Genomic DNA, 16,841 nt, shown 5'->3' on the forward strand with positions numbered 1-16,841 from the left:
TAATTTTATATCAAATAAAATATGTAACTAAAAAGAATCCTAAATAATATTTAAATTTGTTTGTTACCTCGTCACGCTCTATCTACTCGACCAATCTTCTTGAAATTTTTTTTTTTTTTTAGGACAAATCACACAGATTGAGTTAGCCCCAAAGTAAGTTCGAGACTTGTGTCATGGGATACTAACTCAACGATACTATATTTTATAACATATACATATATAGATAAACATCCAAGACCCGGGCCAATCAGAAAAAGATCATTTTCCATCATGACCCGACCGGGGATCGAACCCGGGACCTCTCGGTTCAGTGGCAAGAACCTTGCCACTGCGCCACCGAGGTCGTCAATTTTGCATACATGTAGTTTGAAGTGCGGAGGACATAGGGAATACCTGTTCATCACGGAAAAATAACTGTTCCCGTACAAAATTGACGGTGTCAATATCAATAGAATTTTTAAGTTCGTGGTTCATCGAAATCGGTTGAGTCCTTTTTGAAATATTCACAATTCTGTTAAAACTTGTAAAAAAAAACTCTGCGCTCGCGGCGAACAACTAGTTTACCGCAATGAAAAACCAGCAATGTATATAGCTATACCGAATTCGCCAAAGTTCGGGCGAACTGTTCGACGACAGTGTGGAGCCGGCACATCACCTAGAATATTAATCTATATACTATTATTATAAATAGGTGAAGCGGTGGTGGTGTAATGATTAAGACGTCCGCCTGTGGATCGAAAGGTCCCAGGTTCGAATCCTACTCGTGCCACATGAGTTTTGTATACCATTCTGATTCATGTATAGTAGTTTTCATAGACCACCACTTGCTTCCGATGAGGGGAAACATCGTGAGGAAACCTGCACACTGGTCGATTAATAACTTGTGTGTGAAACGGAGAAGGCAATGGCAAACCACTCCATTAATAATGCCAAGAAATTAGTTGTGTTTGTTTAATTCTACGTAATGACCACGATCCTCAGCCACGAGGAATACGACTATGAAGAAGGAGCGTTTGTGAGTTAGTATGTTTGAGACCGATTTCAAAAACTCTTTCACCATTAGAATGGTACATTATCCAAGATTGCTATAGGCTATATTGTATCTCAAAATTCCCACGGGAGCGAAGCCGCGGGCGACATCTAGTACTTAATACTCACATGCATACTCCTAGCCCTGGACTTGGGTCTGGGCACGAGCAGGTCCGCCCGCTCCTGCACGTGACTCGAGGCCTCGGAGCTCGTGGACTCCGACGCCATGTGGTTCGTGTAGCCTGCGTGGGCGTCGGTAATGTTTGATAACTATATGTTATACAGGGTCACTGGTATCAACACACAAAACCTCCTTATATCACCATATTCTTTGGAATAAATGATTTCTATTCTATTTCTTAAGATTGTCAAGTTTTATATGGTAATCCCAATTAGTATTAGGCCCTTACATATGAAATTGGCGTTTTGTTGTACTGGCCACTTTAATCACAAATTTCTCCTCTTTGGTTAGGAATTCCAAATTCAAATTTATACAGCTATTTTACACATGTATTTGTGTTTCGTTAACCGTCATTCATTTGTTTTTTTTTTCTTCTGATTTTTCTGTTTGCGTCACTCAGTTTACAAAATGGAAAACTTGAAATATCGCGTTATTTAGACAGTGCGTTTTCGATTGGAAGCATAAATACAACCTCCGACACGACACCGTCTGTCGCGTGCGGTGCTCAGGCGCAACACCTAGCCTGGCGGGAAGATCTTCCCTTTGTGGCGGTCGAGCATAATCACCCAGCTCCCGCTACATTATAACCGGGTTATCGTCTGAGGTTTTGACATTGATTTGTTTAATTGTAGTATCCCTAGACTGAGACGTCTTCTAACTTTTTCTTTCCGGTCGATGTGGTTGTTGATCAACAGCAATAATGATAAAAAAGGGAACGTAGACTTATATAACAGCATATAAATCTGTATATTGAGTTTTTTGTTTATATTTCGTTTTTCTTAGAGATAATAATGATAATGTCTTATTCTTACTTTGTTTTTATATGTGAGGAGCTTTAAATGGCCGAATGTTTCTTAAATTTAGTACCTATTGTGTATGTATGGCTGTTTGTCTTCCTAATAAATAAAAACAAAATAAATAAATTAAAATAAAATAATAAACACGATCCTTACCGTAGAGATTGTGATGGGACGCCGCTGTGTTGGCTCTGGATGCCACGGTGTTCAGCGTGCCGGTATGGTGACCGCCGTGAATACCCATTCTGAGAAGAAATATACAGCTACAAATCATGTCTTTAGCTTGGAGAAAATGCTGCGGTGAAGTTTGTCGCGCCGCTTCTTCTTCACCTGCGCTTTGGAAGCCGGCAGTAGACTTATTAAGTAAATTTTTGACGTCAATAAGTGATGTATATCATCCTAAATTTAACAAAGAATTTTGAATTTGGTAATACTATGGAAGATATGAAAAGATTATTAAGACCCCTCATTTTGCATCGTGGGTTAAAAATATATAATCGTACAATATTCTGTGTAGCTCACCTTTAACAGTACCGTTTAAAATTTTTTGGAGTTGAAATTGAATAATTTAAATTAAAATATTACTATTTTTATTTTTGCTTGTTGAATAATTAAAATTAAAATATTATTATTATTTTTTTATTCCATTTTATTCTCGGGTTTTAACCCGGTAATTTTAACGATATATACGGGCCGAAGCCAAGTAAAAACCGTGAAATTTTATTAAAAGTTTGATAGTTGAGAGAGAACATGGTTTGTATGAGACGGAAATGAAGGTGTATGAGTAGCGTCTGTCTGTAGAAACTTTCTGACCAGGCGGCATGTGTTTAATATGACTGCTTTTTGCATTAAGGTATAGATGTAAGGGGACAGATTGAGTGTCTTGAGGGATGTATGCAGTTGCTTGGGTATTACTCCTGTACTTGATAGCACTATTGGAACTATCGTAACTTTTTGAAGATGCCAAAGTCTTACTATTTCATCTTTTAGTTCAGTATACTTTGAAAGTTTCTCTGCTATGGTGCTTTGTAGATTGTGTGTGTTAGGGATGGCTATGTCAATCAAGTATGCGGTTTTATCAGTTTTATTAACTATGGTGATATCTGGTCTATTGTAATGGACAGTGCGGTCAGTAAGAATTGCTCTATCGAAGTAAATTTTGGTTGCGGAGTTTTCTAAAACAGTTTCAGGTATGTACTTATAATAGGGTTTAATAGATTCTACAAATTTAAATTTATATGCAAGGCTTTGGTGGACAATATTGGCTACTTGGTCATGTCTATGCTTGTAGTCTGTTTGGGCTATAGATTTGCAGGCACCAGTGATAATATTATTATTATTTTTGCTATGGAATTAAAGTGGAACAATTTAAATTAATATTTTTTCCTTCGAAGTTGAATTAGAAAGATTTTTGGAGTCTAAACCCGGATTTATTTTCATTTAAAAAAATTCAAATCATTTATTCTGAAATTAGACCTTCACGGGCACTTATTCACGTAAACTTTTATATTACATAGTAAATTCTCACAAGCTACAAACTACTGGCATTTACCTCGGCATGGGAACAGGCGGTAAGGTTGGATATCCACCAAACATGGCTGACGATGGACGTGTAGCCATTGCTGGCTCCGCTTGCTGGAATAAAAATAGAACATATTGTAGGTTTATAACAAAATTTTATTTTAATCACAATACAGAAACATAAAATTATATTAATTTGAACTAAAAACTCAGAAAGACAAAATTATATTAATTTAAACTGAAAACTATCTTACTTATTAATAAATAAATAAATATATTATGACAAATCACACAGATTCAGCTAGCCCCATAGTAAGTTCGAGACTTGTGTTATGGGATACTAACTCAACGATACTATATTTTATAACAAATACATATATAGATAAACATCCAAGACCCGGGCCAATCAGAAAAAGATCATTTTCCATCATGACCCGACCGGGGATCGAACCCGGGACCTCTTGGTTCAGAGGCAAGGACTTTACCACTGCGCCACCGAGGTCGTAAAAAAATAACTTATAAATTAAAAATATCTAAAGAAGGCATTTAATATTTAACAAGAAGAAACACATTTTTGTTTATATTATTATTTATTATATTATTAGTATATTAACTAAATCAATAAGTATTAAGTAATTGGGTCTCTATAGAAGCGGTGGTGGTGTAATGATTAAGACGCCCCGCCTGTGAATCGAAAGGTCCCAGGTTCGAATCCTACTCGTGCCACATGAGTTTGTATACCAATCTGACTCGTGTATAGTAGTTTACATCGACCACCACTTGCTTCCGGTGAAGGGAAACATCGTGAGGAAACCTGCACACTGGTTGATTATTAACTTGTGTGTGAAATGGAGAAGGCAATGGCAAACCACTCCATTAATAATGCCAAGAAAGTTGTTGTGTGTGTTTAATTCCACGACCCTCAGCCATAAGGGATACGACTTTGAAGAAAGAATTGGCTCTAAAATTTTTATTTTGTAAGCTACAGTGCTTATTATGCTGTTGGTTATCCAAATTTGTAAAATAAAACAAACAAACAAACAAACAAACAAACAAACAAACAAACAAACAAACAAACAAACAAACAAACAAACAAACAAACAAACAATGGCACGCAAATCTGTCACTCACCGCATAGTGGTTGCTCTGGGCCATAGCTTCAGCTATCTGCGCCCAACGTAATCGTTCCTCCAAAGATATCTGAAATGGAATTATTGTTAACTAGCGACCAGTCCCCGCTTCGCACAGGTAAAACCTTAATAAATTATACATCTAAACCTTCATCAGGAATCAAACTATATATAAATAAGACCCGCATCAAAATCCGTTGTGCAGTTTTAAAGATTTAAGCATAGGGATATAGGGACAGACAAAGCGACTTTGTTTTATACTATGTAGTGATAGTGATGTAGCGTCATTAATATAAATGTACTAGAGACGCAATGCTGTCTGAGACTGCGATATACGCTTACAAAGGTAAGGTTTAAACCTCGTATAGGTTAACATAAACTCCTATCTCAAGTGCTGGTAAGTACTTATTTAATAATAATCCCACCAATATCATGAATGCGAAAGTTTGTAGGACGCGTATGTGTCTGTATGTTTGTTACTCTTTCACGCAAAGTCTACTGAACGGATTGCTGTGGAATTTGGTGCACGTGTAGAATATAACCTGGAATAAAACACTTGGGTACTTTTTATCCGGAAATTTTCTGACCTTGTCAAATACTCTAGTGGTCCAACTTTAGAAAATATCTGAAGGTTTTACGTTGCGTTCAGTATTGATACGAGAAGACACGAAAAACGAAGTGGGAGAAGGAGGGGAAGAAGGAGAAGATTCTAATTTATTACCTGGTAAGGCGGTTGACCCACAGGTGGGGTTTTAATGGTGCTGGCGGCCATGTAACTGAACACGGGCGAGCCCACGCCGGCCGCCTTCTGTTCGCGGGACCATTTGCGACTGTGAAAATAAAAACATTGTTAATATCTACATATCAACTTGGGGCAAAAATAAATTTTTTGTGAAAAAGTTATTACCATATCAATTTTAAATATCTTTTCGGTTTTAAATAAATAGATCGACTTGGCCATCGCATGATTAGATTGTTTTGTATATATCACACCATACAACACTACGGGACATCAACTCCTTCGAGATGTGGGATGATTTGGATGAGTATCTATAAGAAATTAATGGTCCTGAAAATTGTTTTTAGTTGTGCCCACAGATATATTGTGTGTGTTATGATGAATGTTTTTACCTCCAAGACAGCAAGAAGGCCAGAGTCAGCGCGATGACGACCGCGGCGGCTAAGGAAGCACCCACGGCGACCCCCACCACCTCCCCGTCCACCTCGCACGCGGAGCCGTAGTATCCTGACGAACAACTGCCGGCAGGAAAACATTTTTGGTAATAGTTTATTGAGAGAACTAGCAACGAAGATTTTCTGACTGAACTCAGATCTAAAATATCCGATAATCAATACCAATTTAAATGCTCTACTGCTGGGGCACAGGAATTCCTTACGGATGGTTAAGGAGTTTGTGCCGTGGCCCACCACCACGGGCGTTACGGATTGGCGGGTTTTAACGACTGCAAATACGACCGGGACCGACGGCTTCACGTGCCATCCGAAGCGCGGAGGAGATCGAGATAATGTTGGTCACCCATCCAATGACCGAATATTGTGAGACTCTTAACCGCCACTGACACAGGCCGAGCGCGCTAACCGCTGCGCCATTAAGCTCATCGAAATTGGAAAATAAATTATTCATTTTCCAATTTTCCCCACAATCTGTACACAAACATGATCAATATTTTTTAGTGACAGGTCTCTGAACTAAGCAGTGTTTATATCCCTCCTTGGTATGATATCCCGTAGTCGCTACTAGTGCTGAAAAGTGAATGAAACATTATAATCGGCCATTTTTACGACAGCTTCTACTAGATGGCGCTATCAACATTTTAACTTTCTAAAACGCGCCATCGAAGTTTTCTCGCTTTCGTACGTATCATGGAATTTAGTAAGTACCTATCAATTCCATGGTTCGTATACACTTGGAGCGCGTTTCCATTGCTCATGCAACGTCCGTCACGTTGACATCCGTCGACAGACCAACGCAGAAGGACCAGAGGTAAGGAGGCTGTGCGCGGGGCCCTTCTAAATCTATGAGAAAAACGTAAAATTTGTATGAAGTTTCGACGTACGTTAACTAATGTCAGTGTCAAACAAAGCTACAACGTCAAATTTATACTTCAACTTTTTTCGTCAAATTTTATATTAGTAATTTCTCAAAAGCTACAAACTACTGGCATTTCGGCACGACCACTGTCGAGAGGAAATTTCGAAAGAAACTAATATGAACAGTGTCGGTCCCTGTCATGCCAGAGGGGACGTAGTGCGTCGCCGCAACGGAGCACGACTGAGCAATGAGGACGCGCCCTCACCTGCAATAAGGCTGGTTGTTGTTGTATCTGCACTCTCCTCTGTCGTTGCAGTGCGACGGAGAACACACGCGACATTCTCTTCCGGGACGACCTTGAGGGTTTCCGTCCAATGTCGTGTCCGGACAGGCGCATCTGTTGGTGGAAAATCAACCTTATTACATGCCAAATACGATTTATTATTACTTTATCGAGACCTATTTCAGTAATCAGCGTTTTTGTACTCTCGCTAGTGCATAAAGTATCGCTGAGTTATGACCATTTTGACTGCTGCAGCACACGAATGTTCGTATTGTGCTTTTGGGGATCAAATCATTTATTCAGAAATTAGACCTTCACAGGCACTTTTTCTCGTCAATATTTATAGTTATTTCTCACAAGCTACAAACTACTGGCACAAGCTACAAACTACTGATCTACTGTTCTTTTTATTCTGTTATTTTGTGTCTGTAACAGTTGAATAAACAATTTATCTATCCATATATCTAGCTATCTGTAATGCCAGCTACACACATTAAATAAATAATAAATATATATATTAGGACAAATCACACAGATTGAGCTAGCCCCAAAGTAAGTTCGTCCAAAACCCAGATCGATCTGAAAAAGATCATTTTCCATGTTGAGCTGACCGGGGTTCGAACCCGGGACCTCCAGTGTAGCAGTCAGGAGTGATGACCATTACGCCACGGAGGTCGACAACATTACAAGCCATATTAAGATTACCCCGGGCAACATCTAGTATATATACATACATGTATATTCATTTGGTACATTGCAAAAATAACTTATTACAATCGTGATAAATATACAAAAAGTAATAATTTATAATTATTGTTGAGTGATTGTTAAAAAAAAAACTCACTTGAATCCTCCCCACGTGTTCGTACAGAACGCCAATTGGTGACAATCGTTCAGTTCCGAAGAGGCGCATTCGTCTACATCTGTTGACAATATTAATAAAATTTAAATTTAAACCAACAGCTTTCTGAGGGTTATTGCACGCTTGTTCCAGGGTTCCCTTGCCGGTACACTGGACCAGACTCCATATAAACCCCAAAATAAGCGATTCCCTATTTTTGTGCATACAATTTTAAGTCGTAATTTAAAATGGCATACTTTTACTTATCATAATAATACATACGTATAATATTGATTTGGCATAACGATTTAGGCACATTTTTTTTACGCATACCTACCATAAATATAACAATTTTTAAGACTAATATTCTAAAGCATATTGGCGGCTTGTGGGCGGCCCGAGGGCCACCCCGCCGCACCCTGACCTACTGCTACACTATAGCTTTATGCAAATCAACATTATGGTAAAATACATTAGCCTAAACTAAGTGCTTATTGAAAACGTATGCCAAAAAACAAGTATGTCAAAATATAATTATGTCAAGAAAATATATGCTTAACTCGTTATGCTAAATGAAATTAGGATAAAAAAAATATGCGAAAAAAAGGGATACCAAAACAAACACATATATATATATATATATATATTTGTAATCACTAACACTATTTCTGATGTTTATCTATATATATATAAACATCAGAAATATATATATATATATATATATATATTTCGCATATTTTTTTTATCCTAATTTAATTTAGCATAACAAGTTAGGCATATATTTTCTTGACATAATTATATTTTGACGTACTTGTTTTTTATATATGTTACAGAATATCCTATCGTAATATATTAGGACAAATCACACAGATTGAGCTAGCCCCAAAGTAAGTTCGAGACTTGTGTTATGGGATACTAACTCAACGATACTATTTTATAACAAATACACATATAGATAAACATCCAAGACCCGGGCCAATCAGAAAAAGATCATTTTCCGTCATGACCCAACCGGGGATCGAACCCGGGACCTCTCGGTTCAGAGGCAAGCACTTTACCACTGCGCCACCGAGGTCGTTTAGTACTACTATAAGTACAATGATACAAGAAAGACACATGTACAACGGTGGACTTATCCCATGTAAGGATCTCTTACAGTCAACCGGCAATAGATTGTTTCTCTCCCCCCCAAAGGAAGAGAGAGGAAAAGAGAGAAGGCGACTTCTTTCTTTTCTTCTCTCTCCCTTTCTCTCTCTCCCCGTCTCCCTTTCTCTATCTCTGTCGTTCCCTCTCTCTCTCTCTTTCTACGGACCCATATTACCTCTAAGAGGCAGCACACTTCCAGCAGGAGTATCGACAAACACAGCGGAAGCGCCAACGTTGTTCGACCTCCGTCTGATGACGCCCAGAATGTGTTTCTGTATGTCTGTTGCGATCGCTGGCCGTTGGGTTTCTGGCGTTTCTTGTAGCTGGAATCGAAATTTAAGATTCACCAAATAAATATATATTAGGACAAATCACACAGTTTGAGCTAGCCCCAAATTAACTTCGAGACTTGTGTTATGGGACACTAACTCAACGATACTATCTATACTATTATTATAAAGAGGTAAGCGTTTGTGAGTTTGTATGTTTGAAGCGGGTAATCTCCGAAACTACCGAACCGATTTCAAAAATTCTTTCACCATTAAAAAGGTACATTATCCAAGATTGCTATAGGGTACATTTTATCTCAAAATTCCCGCGGGAGCGAAGCCCCGGGCAACATCTAGTACATATACATATATATGTATACTATATAGATAAACATAAGAAAAAGATCATTTTCCCAGGATCTCTCGGTTAAGAGGCAAGAACTTTAACCACTGCGCCACCGAGGTTGTCAAAAATAAAATTTCACTGTAAAATGAATACAAATGGAATTAGGTCAGTAACGCTTACCAAAATTGTGTAATTGACGAAAACCTCTTGGCGGTTTACGTCGCCGCGCTGGATAGAGTTCACGGAGCCACTCACGAAATCATCCGAGAATGGCGTCATTGAGAACGCAGAGTCGATCTATACAACAAGTTTGTTTTACAAATTAAAAAAATCAAATATTAATTTCGCTACAACTTTTGAGAGGCCGAACTGATTTTCATGAAACATTGCCAAGAACACTCGGGATAGAATTATCTGGGACACACAAAAAAAAAGAAACTAAACGAAAATCGGTTCATCCGTTTGGGAGCTACGATTCCACAGACAGACACGTTAAATATTTCTGCGTCGGGGGTTCACATATAAAACTAAACATGTAAAACAATATTTTTTGTATCCTTATTATGTTTAAATTTAAATAGATGTAGATAATACTTACCGCTCGAATTGCTTCATAGCTGAGCTGTTGGTATGAATCTGATTCTTTGTCTGCCAGTTTAATGTCCCAAACAATCTGCAATATACAAATATGGTAAAAAATACAAATTCTCATCCTTATTAAATACATATATAGCCTGCGCCCCGGGGCTTCGCTCCCGTGGGAATTTCGTGATAAAAAGTACCCTATGTGTTATTCCAGGTTATATTGATACCCGCGTACCAAACTTCATAGCAATCCGTCCAGTAGATTTTGCGTGAAAGAGTTACATATAAATTTTCAAATTTATAATATTAGTAGGACTAACGGTTCGCCCCGCCTTCGCTTGCGTAAAACCAAAACAAAAATTAGCCTATGCCACTATCCTGAAAGTTTCGTCGATCCCTGTGCCAAATTTCATCTAAATCGGCCTAGTGGTTTTTGAGTTTAGTCATTCCAATGAATGAATGAATGGAATGAATGAATGAATGGAATGAATGAATGGAATGAATGAATTGGAATGAATGAATGGAATGAATGAAGGAATGAACCTATGAATGAATGAATGGAATGAACCTATGAATGAATGGAATGAACCTATGAATGAATGGAATGAACCTATGAATGAATGAATGAATGAATGACTGTATTAATGAAATAATGAATCAATGAATGACTTTGATAATGAAATAATGAATGAATTAATGACTGTATTAATGAATGAATGAATAATTTTTATTGCATAAAATGTAGTACATACAATGGTGAAAAAAATCAGCAGTGTTTCAAACATTTAGTAATTACTGACGTGCAACAATGTCATAATTATTAAAAACTAAATTGAAATTAAATTATCATCACTATCACTATATATATATATAGTCACTATCACTACAACACTATACTATCACTAAAACAAAGTCGCTTTCTCTGTCCCTATATCTCTATGTATGCTTAAATCTTTAAAACTACGCATCGGATTTCGATGCGGTTTTTTTTAATAGATAGAGTGATCGAAGAGAAAGGTTTATATGTATAATAACAGCCATTAAATGGTGGAGAAATACTGTTATTTTTGAGGTTTCTATGTGATGTCGTAAATAATTACATTTTTTCCGCTTACATTGCAAACGCAGGCTGAATCCTGCGAGATTTATCAAAGTAATGTACTAAGTATTGTACACATTTACAGCATTTGTAGCATTGCACCAGTGCGAAGCCGGGGCGGGTCGCTAGTTAACTTATAAATTACAAAATATCAAGTCATTTTCTACTAAATATTCCTACTAATTCCATGCTTGACACGCGCTCCTTGACAAGCATATTTAATCTGTACATTTAAAATTTTGTTCATTCGTCCGTTATGTATATTGTATGCTATGAACAAATTTATTTCTATTTCTTCGACAATCTATATCATATAGAAGAGATTTTATGAGTTTGTATGTTTGAGGCGATTAATCTTCGAAACTAGCGAACCGATTTCAAAATTTTTTCCAACATTACAAAGTTACATTATACAAGATTGCTAAGATTGGTATAGGTTATATTTCATCCCAAAATTCCTACGGGAGAGAAGCCCCGGGCAACATCTCAGTAATTGACAATTCGACTTGGGACAAAAATTACATTTTTTTGTGTGTATGTTTGTAACGCGATAACTTTCGAACCGTTGCTCTCCGATTTTGATGAAATTTAAAGAATTTTTAAGTTCGTTGGACAACAAAAACAATCAATCGGTCATCATTGAAATGTTCACAAATTTTCTTCGCAAAAATGTATTGTGTTCGCGAGGTGATAATAGTTCGCGGCGAACGATTATAGCATGAAGCCAAACCTTCCTGTCGTAGAGTCTGTCCACGCGCAGACTGAGCAGCAGCGCGGCCGCGCGCCGGCACGGGCCGCGCGCGCGCCGGGCGAACCCGGGTCGGCAATGACAGCTAGATATACCTATAGGGGGGAAAAACATTATTACAAAATACCGACTCAAGTCATATTATAACAAAAACGCAGCCTGTGTGGCTCTACTCAAGATTTCGTTTCGTCTCTGTGTCTTTTTTTTTTATTTTTCTTTTTCATCAAAATCGGTCTAGTAATGTGTTTATTCATTACAAATAAAAAGACGAGTCTTTATAATATTGACTGGACGTTCACCGCGAACTTAAACCTAACGAACACAGTAAGTTTTTGATGAGTTTATTACGTGATGAATGTCCAATCAATACGAAACCTCGCTCAAATCGCTCGCTCGGTCAATTATAAAACAAAGTCCTCTATCGCGTCTGTCTGTCTGTCTGTTTGTGATAAACTCAAAAACCACTCCACGGATTTTCATGCGGTTTTCACCAATAGATAGTGTTGTTCCTGAGGAAGGTTTAGGAGTATAATTGACATAGGAAGCGAAGCAAGCGAGGTCTAACGTTGTACTTGGAACAAAAATACATTTTTTGTGTATGTATGTTTGTAACGCGATAACTTTCGAACTGCTGGTCTGATTTTGATGAAATTAAAAAGGTATGTAAGTAGAATCTGTCAATAGAATTTATACAACAAAATCGGTTAAGTCGTTTTTGAAATATTCACAATTTTGTAAAAAAATATTGTGTTCGCGATGGTCTAAGTTCGCGGTGAAAAACTGAGGGGTTGGTGCGGGTTGGCGTTTCACTTCTCACCATCGAATCGATTGGAAGTGAGACGCAGCGAACCAATCACATTGCAGTGTGGTTGCCGTTGCGTCACAATGGCGCAATGTGTTTGGTTCGCTGCGTCTCACTTCGAATTGATTCGATGGTGCACTTCTCACCATGAAACCGGCACTTCGCCCACTGTATGTAAGAATTAATTAGAAATTTACATAGGATAATAAGATCTTACCAGCCTCGGTCCTGCACATTTCGTTCTGCGTTTGATCGCATGTGGAATCGTCACCGACAATACATGTGTCGATCCTAAAACAATAAAAATAATCTATACTATTATTATAAAGAGGTAAGCGCTTGTGAGTTTGTATGTTTGTGGCGGGTAATGTCCAAAACTAACGAAACGGTTTTCAAAATTCTTTCACCATTAGAATATGGTACATTATCCAAGATTGCTATAGGATATATTTTATCTCAAACCTCCCAACTGAAAATATACGGGCCCTACTTCACCGCTCGCTGATGAAGAATCTGAAGAATCTGATAGTCTACAATAACATAGCTGAAGAAGCAACAGGATAAACGCTTAGATAAGATAGAATCTATATCGATCAGTCAGATTACAATATTTTTTAAAAGAAAGTGTTGAAACAACAGTTAATAATTATAAATTCATAAAATTTTTGCGGTATTTTCCGGATAAAAAGGAAACAGTTCGGAACTGGACACGGACACGTTCGAGTGGACAAATTATTGAGGAGAATGGTGAAGACTTGCTTTATTGTAAACTCTAGTAGTTAAATACATTAATAAAAAGTACTTGTTGATTTATTTTCAACAGAGACCAGAGAGAATCATCTTTTTTACTTTTGCATCGACATCGCGTCGTAGTCATCGCGTAGGACAAAAAATTTAGAAATTATATAAAAGAAGTACTTTGTAAAAAGGCATATTACAAGTCTGATGACTATGTGAACGACAATAATGTCTGGCCCAAGCATGGTGCAGTATCCTCATAACATATGTAATTGATTTATGACATTATTACGTACGTTTTGTACATTTAACTTTTTATTTATATATATATTTTGTGTGACAATTTTCAATAATTTTATTGGAAATACATATTTTATTTTATTTATTTATTCAAATTTTGACATTTTTAATAATGATGTAAATTCGTCCTATTAATTTTTAATACATATATAAGACCTATATTTGTTAATTGACGTCCTTGGAGAAAAGGCTGCGGTGAAGTTTGTTGCGCCGCTTCTTCTTCACCTGCGCTTTGGAAGCCGGCAGTAGACTTAGTTTAAGTAATTTTTTTGACGTCAATAAGTGATGTAAAGAATTTTGAATTTGAATTTGAATTTGTAGTGATGTTCTTAACACTACCCGTGTACCAAATTTCATAACAATCCGTCCAGTAGATTTTGCGTGAAAGAGTAACAAACATACACACAAACTTTCACAGTTATAATAATAGTAGGACTAGAATATACAATACTAGATATTGCCCGGGCTTCGCTCCCGTGGGAATTTTGAGATAAAATATAGCCTATAGCAATCTTAGATAATGTACCTTTCTAGTGGTGAAAGAATTTTTGAAATCGATTCAGTAGTTTCGGAGATTATCCGCCTCAAACATACAAACTCACAAAGTAACAAAAGCTTACCTATTTATAATAATAGTAAAGATAGAAAGTATACTACCGCGACTTCTATTTTAATGATGAAAAAATTATTCAAACAATAAATAACAAAAACCATTACCTGACAGTAGGCTGTGGTCTTCTATACCCACTGTTGGGTCTGTGTGCTTGTGGAGCTGGCCTCCTGGGCGGTTGTGGGACATCGTCCGTGGGTATAGCTATGCCCGTGCCCAGCGCTGGGCCTAACGGCGGCGGAGTTAGTGGCGGGGCTGGGTATAGAAAAAATATTGTTTAGATCATCCCAGAAAAAACTATTGTTCCCGTGGTATTTGCGAAAAACTTTTATTCTGTTATAGGTGGCGCTAAATGCACGTTTTGTATCTTTGCAATGAAATCACTAGATGGCGCTGTGTGTATTGTAAATGCGCTATGGATATTTTATTCCAATTATCTCAATGCCATTATAATACAAAGACAAATCTATTCCCGAGGGCATTTAAGTGGTCGAATCCGCGGTAAAACAAATAGTGATTAATATTGAATATTAATCACTATTTGCACAGCTTCGTCCGTGTAAATTTTCCACGGAAACATATTTTTTTCCGGAATGAAAGGTGTCCTATGTCCTTCTCCATACTTCAAACTACATATATGCAAAATGTCAAGACGATTGATTGAATAGAGCTACCTGAGTTGTGGAAAATGTATGGATCAACTGTTTTTGACGTGACAACGTCTTAAATTAGGTTGCGGCTGGGAGTCACTTATGAAAAAGTGTAACGCCCGGTAACGTTACGATGAGTCACCGAACGAGAGAGAGGCCCGCCGAATGCCTTGCGTCTCTCTCCCACTCAACTATGATCGGTCTGCCGCGCGCGTAAAAAGACGTTGTCACGTAAAATCTTCGCCCGTAAAACCGACTTTACAGGCAACCATTTTTTTTTTCTTTCGCGAATTCAAGGTTGCTTCCATACGAAAAGTTGTTCAGTACCATTGATTGAGCGCACGTTGATAGATATAATGCCAATGTATAAAAAGTCACCTGTATAAATGCTAAAGTAATTAATACATTACTTACCAGATTGAAGAAGACTTTGAACTGTCGTTGGCCTGATGCTGGCAGTGGCGCTAGTGTCGAACAAATTGAGATACGTCCTCTTGCCGTCGATGGAGACGAAGCCTTGTTCACCCGAAGCCGATACTATGATATCGTCATGCTCTAGGCCTATTGGATTTACGTTGCCAATGTGCACTGGGGAAGATGAGGAATTGAAAAATTACCTATACAAAACTGAACATAAGGTTTTTCTACAAAAAAATTTACATTTTTGCCATAATTTTTGTCATTGTCGTCGTGATCTTTAGATCATGTTGCATTCAACGCGTGACAAAAAAATATTTTTTTTATCCCAATTTAATTTAGCATAACGAGTTAAGCATATATTTTCTTGACATAATTATATTTTGACATACTTGTTTTTTGGCATACGTTTTCAATAAGCACTTAGTTTAGGCTAATGTATTTTACCATAATGTTGATTTGCATAAAGCTATAGTGTAGCAGTAGGTCAGGGTGCGGCGGGGTGGCCCTCGGGCCGCCCACAAGCCGCCAATATGCTTTAGAATATTAGTCTTAAAAATTGTTATGCTTATGGTAGGTATGCGTAAAAAAAATGTACCTAAATCATTATGCGAAATTAATATTGTACGTATGTATTATTATGATAAGTAAAAGTATGCCATATTCCATTCCATTATGACATAAAATTGTATGCATAAAAACAGGGAACCAAAAAAATCACGTCTTTGCAGTAAACTGCAGTAAAAATGAGGATAATGCGCTATCAGGTCATGCTTATCATAAGAAAGCATCGTCATGGAAACTGAAGCTACGTTGACAATTTCAACTCTATAGGACAAGAAAGTAGATGAAATTTAAAATACAAGATTTGATTACAGACAGACACCGGAACATGGTGAAATGTCCGTGTGAAGTTGAAAAGCGGAATCTGGGCTCCGATTTTCAACGGCTGAGGAAGAAATCAGCAATTGCTCAGATGAAAGAGAGAGAGATCGGAACAGATAGAAGCTTGTAATAGACGCGAAAAGGCTGCGGTGAAGTTTGTTCCGCCGCTTCTTCTTCACCTGCGCTTTGACAGTCGGCGGTAGACTTGGTCAAATGGTTGGTTAAATGCGTAAGTTTATGAGGATGTGTGTATGTATGTCGTTAATCTAAAACACGACAATAACGTGTCTATTTTTACTTTATATTTTTTTATCGCGACATTGAATCAAAAATCAATCAAAATCAAATCATTTATTCAGAAATTAGGCACTTTTTCACGTCATGTTCTAAATTAAATGACATTTACCAACG

General features: G+C 37.4%; 1 protein-coding gene across 1 annotated transcript in view; it reads right to left on the reverse strand.

The window, feature by feature from the left end:
• pwn (pawn) overlaps window positions 1–16,841 on the reverse strand; it is a 38,551-nt gene that overhangs the window by 1,947 nt on the left and 19,763 nt on the right. Inside the window, exons 5-19 of the mRNA XM_053765268.2 lie at window positions 15,543–15,716; window positions 14,586–14,733; window positions 13,048–13,121; window positions 12,011–12,123; window positions 10,195–10,269; window positions 9,777–9,893; window positions 9,157–9,304; window positions 7,839–7,917; window positions 6,977–7,108; window positions 5,790–5,915; window positions 5,380–5,488; window positions 4,660–4,728; window positions 3,560–3,642; window positions 2,164–2,252; window positions 1,159–1,271 (exon numbers count right to left, since the gene is read on the reverse strand). Coding sequence (XP_053621243.1) covers window positions 1,159–1,271; window positions 2,164–2,252; window positions 3,560–3,642; window positions 4,660–4,728; window positions 5,380–5,488; window positions 5,790–5,915; window positions 6,977–7,108; window positions 7,839–7,917; window positions 9,157–9,304; window positions 9,777–9,893; window positions 10,195–10,269; window positions 12,011–12,123; window positions 13,048–13,121; window positions 14,586–14,733; window positions 15,543–15,716 — 1,649 coding nt within the window. The remainder of the gene's footprint in view (window positions 1–1,158; window positions 1,272–2,163; window positions 2,253–3,559; window positions 3,643–4,659; window positions 4,729–5,379; window positions 5,489–5,789; window positions 5,916–6,976; window positions 7,109–7,838; window positions 7,918–9,156; window positions 9,305–9,776; window positions 9,894–10,194; window positions 10,270–12,010; window positions 12,124–13,047; window positions 13,122–14,585; window positions 14,734–15,542; window positions 15,717–16,841) is intronic.

This window comes from Plodia interpunctella, chromosome 27 (genome assembly GCF_027563975.2).
Source record: "Plodia interpunctella isolate USDA-ARS_2022_Savannah chromosome 27, ilPloInte3.2, whole genome shotgun sequence".
NCBI classification, from domain to species: domain Eukaryota; kingdom Metazoa; phylum Arthropoda; class Insecta; order Lepidoptera; family Pyralidae; genus Plodia; species Plodia interpunctella.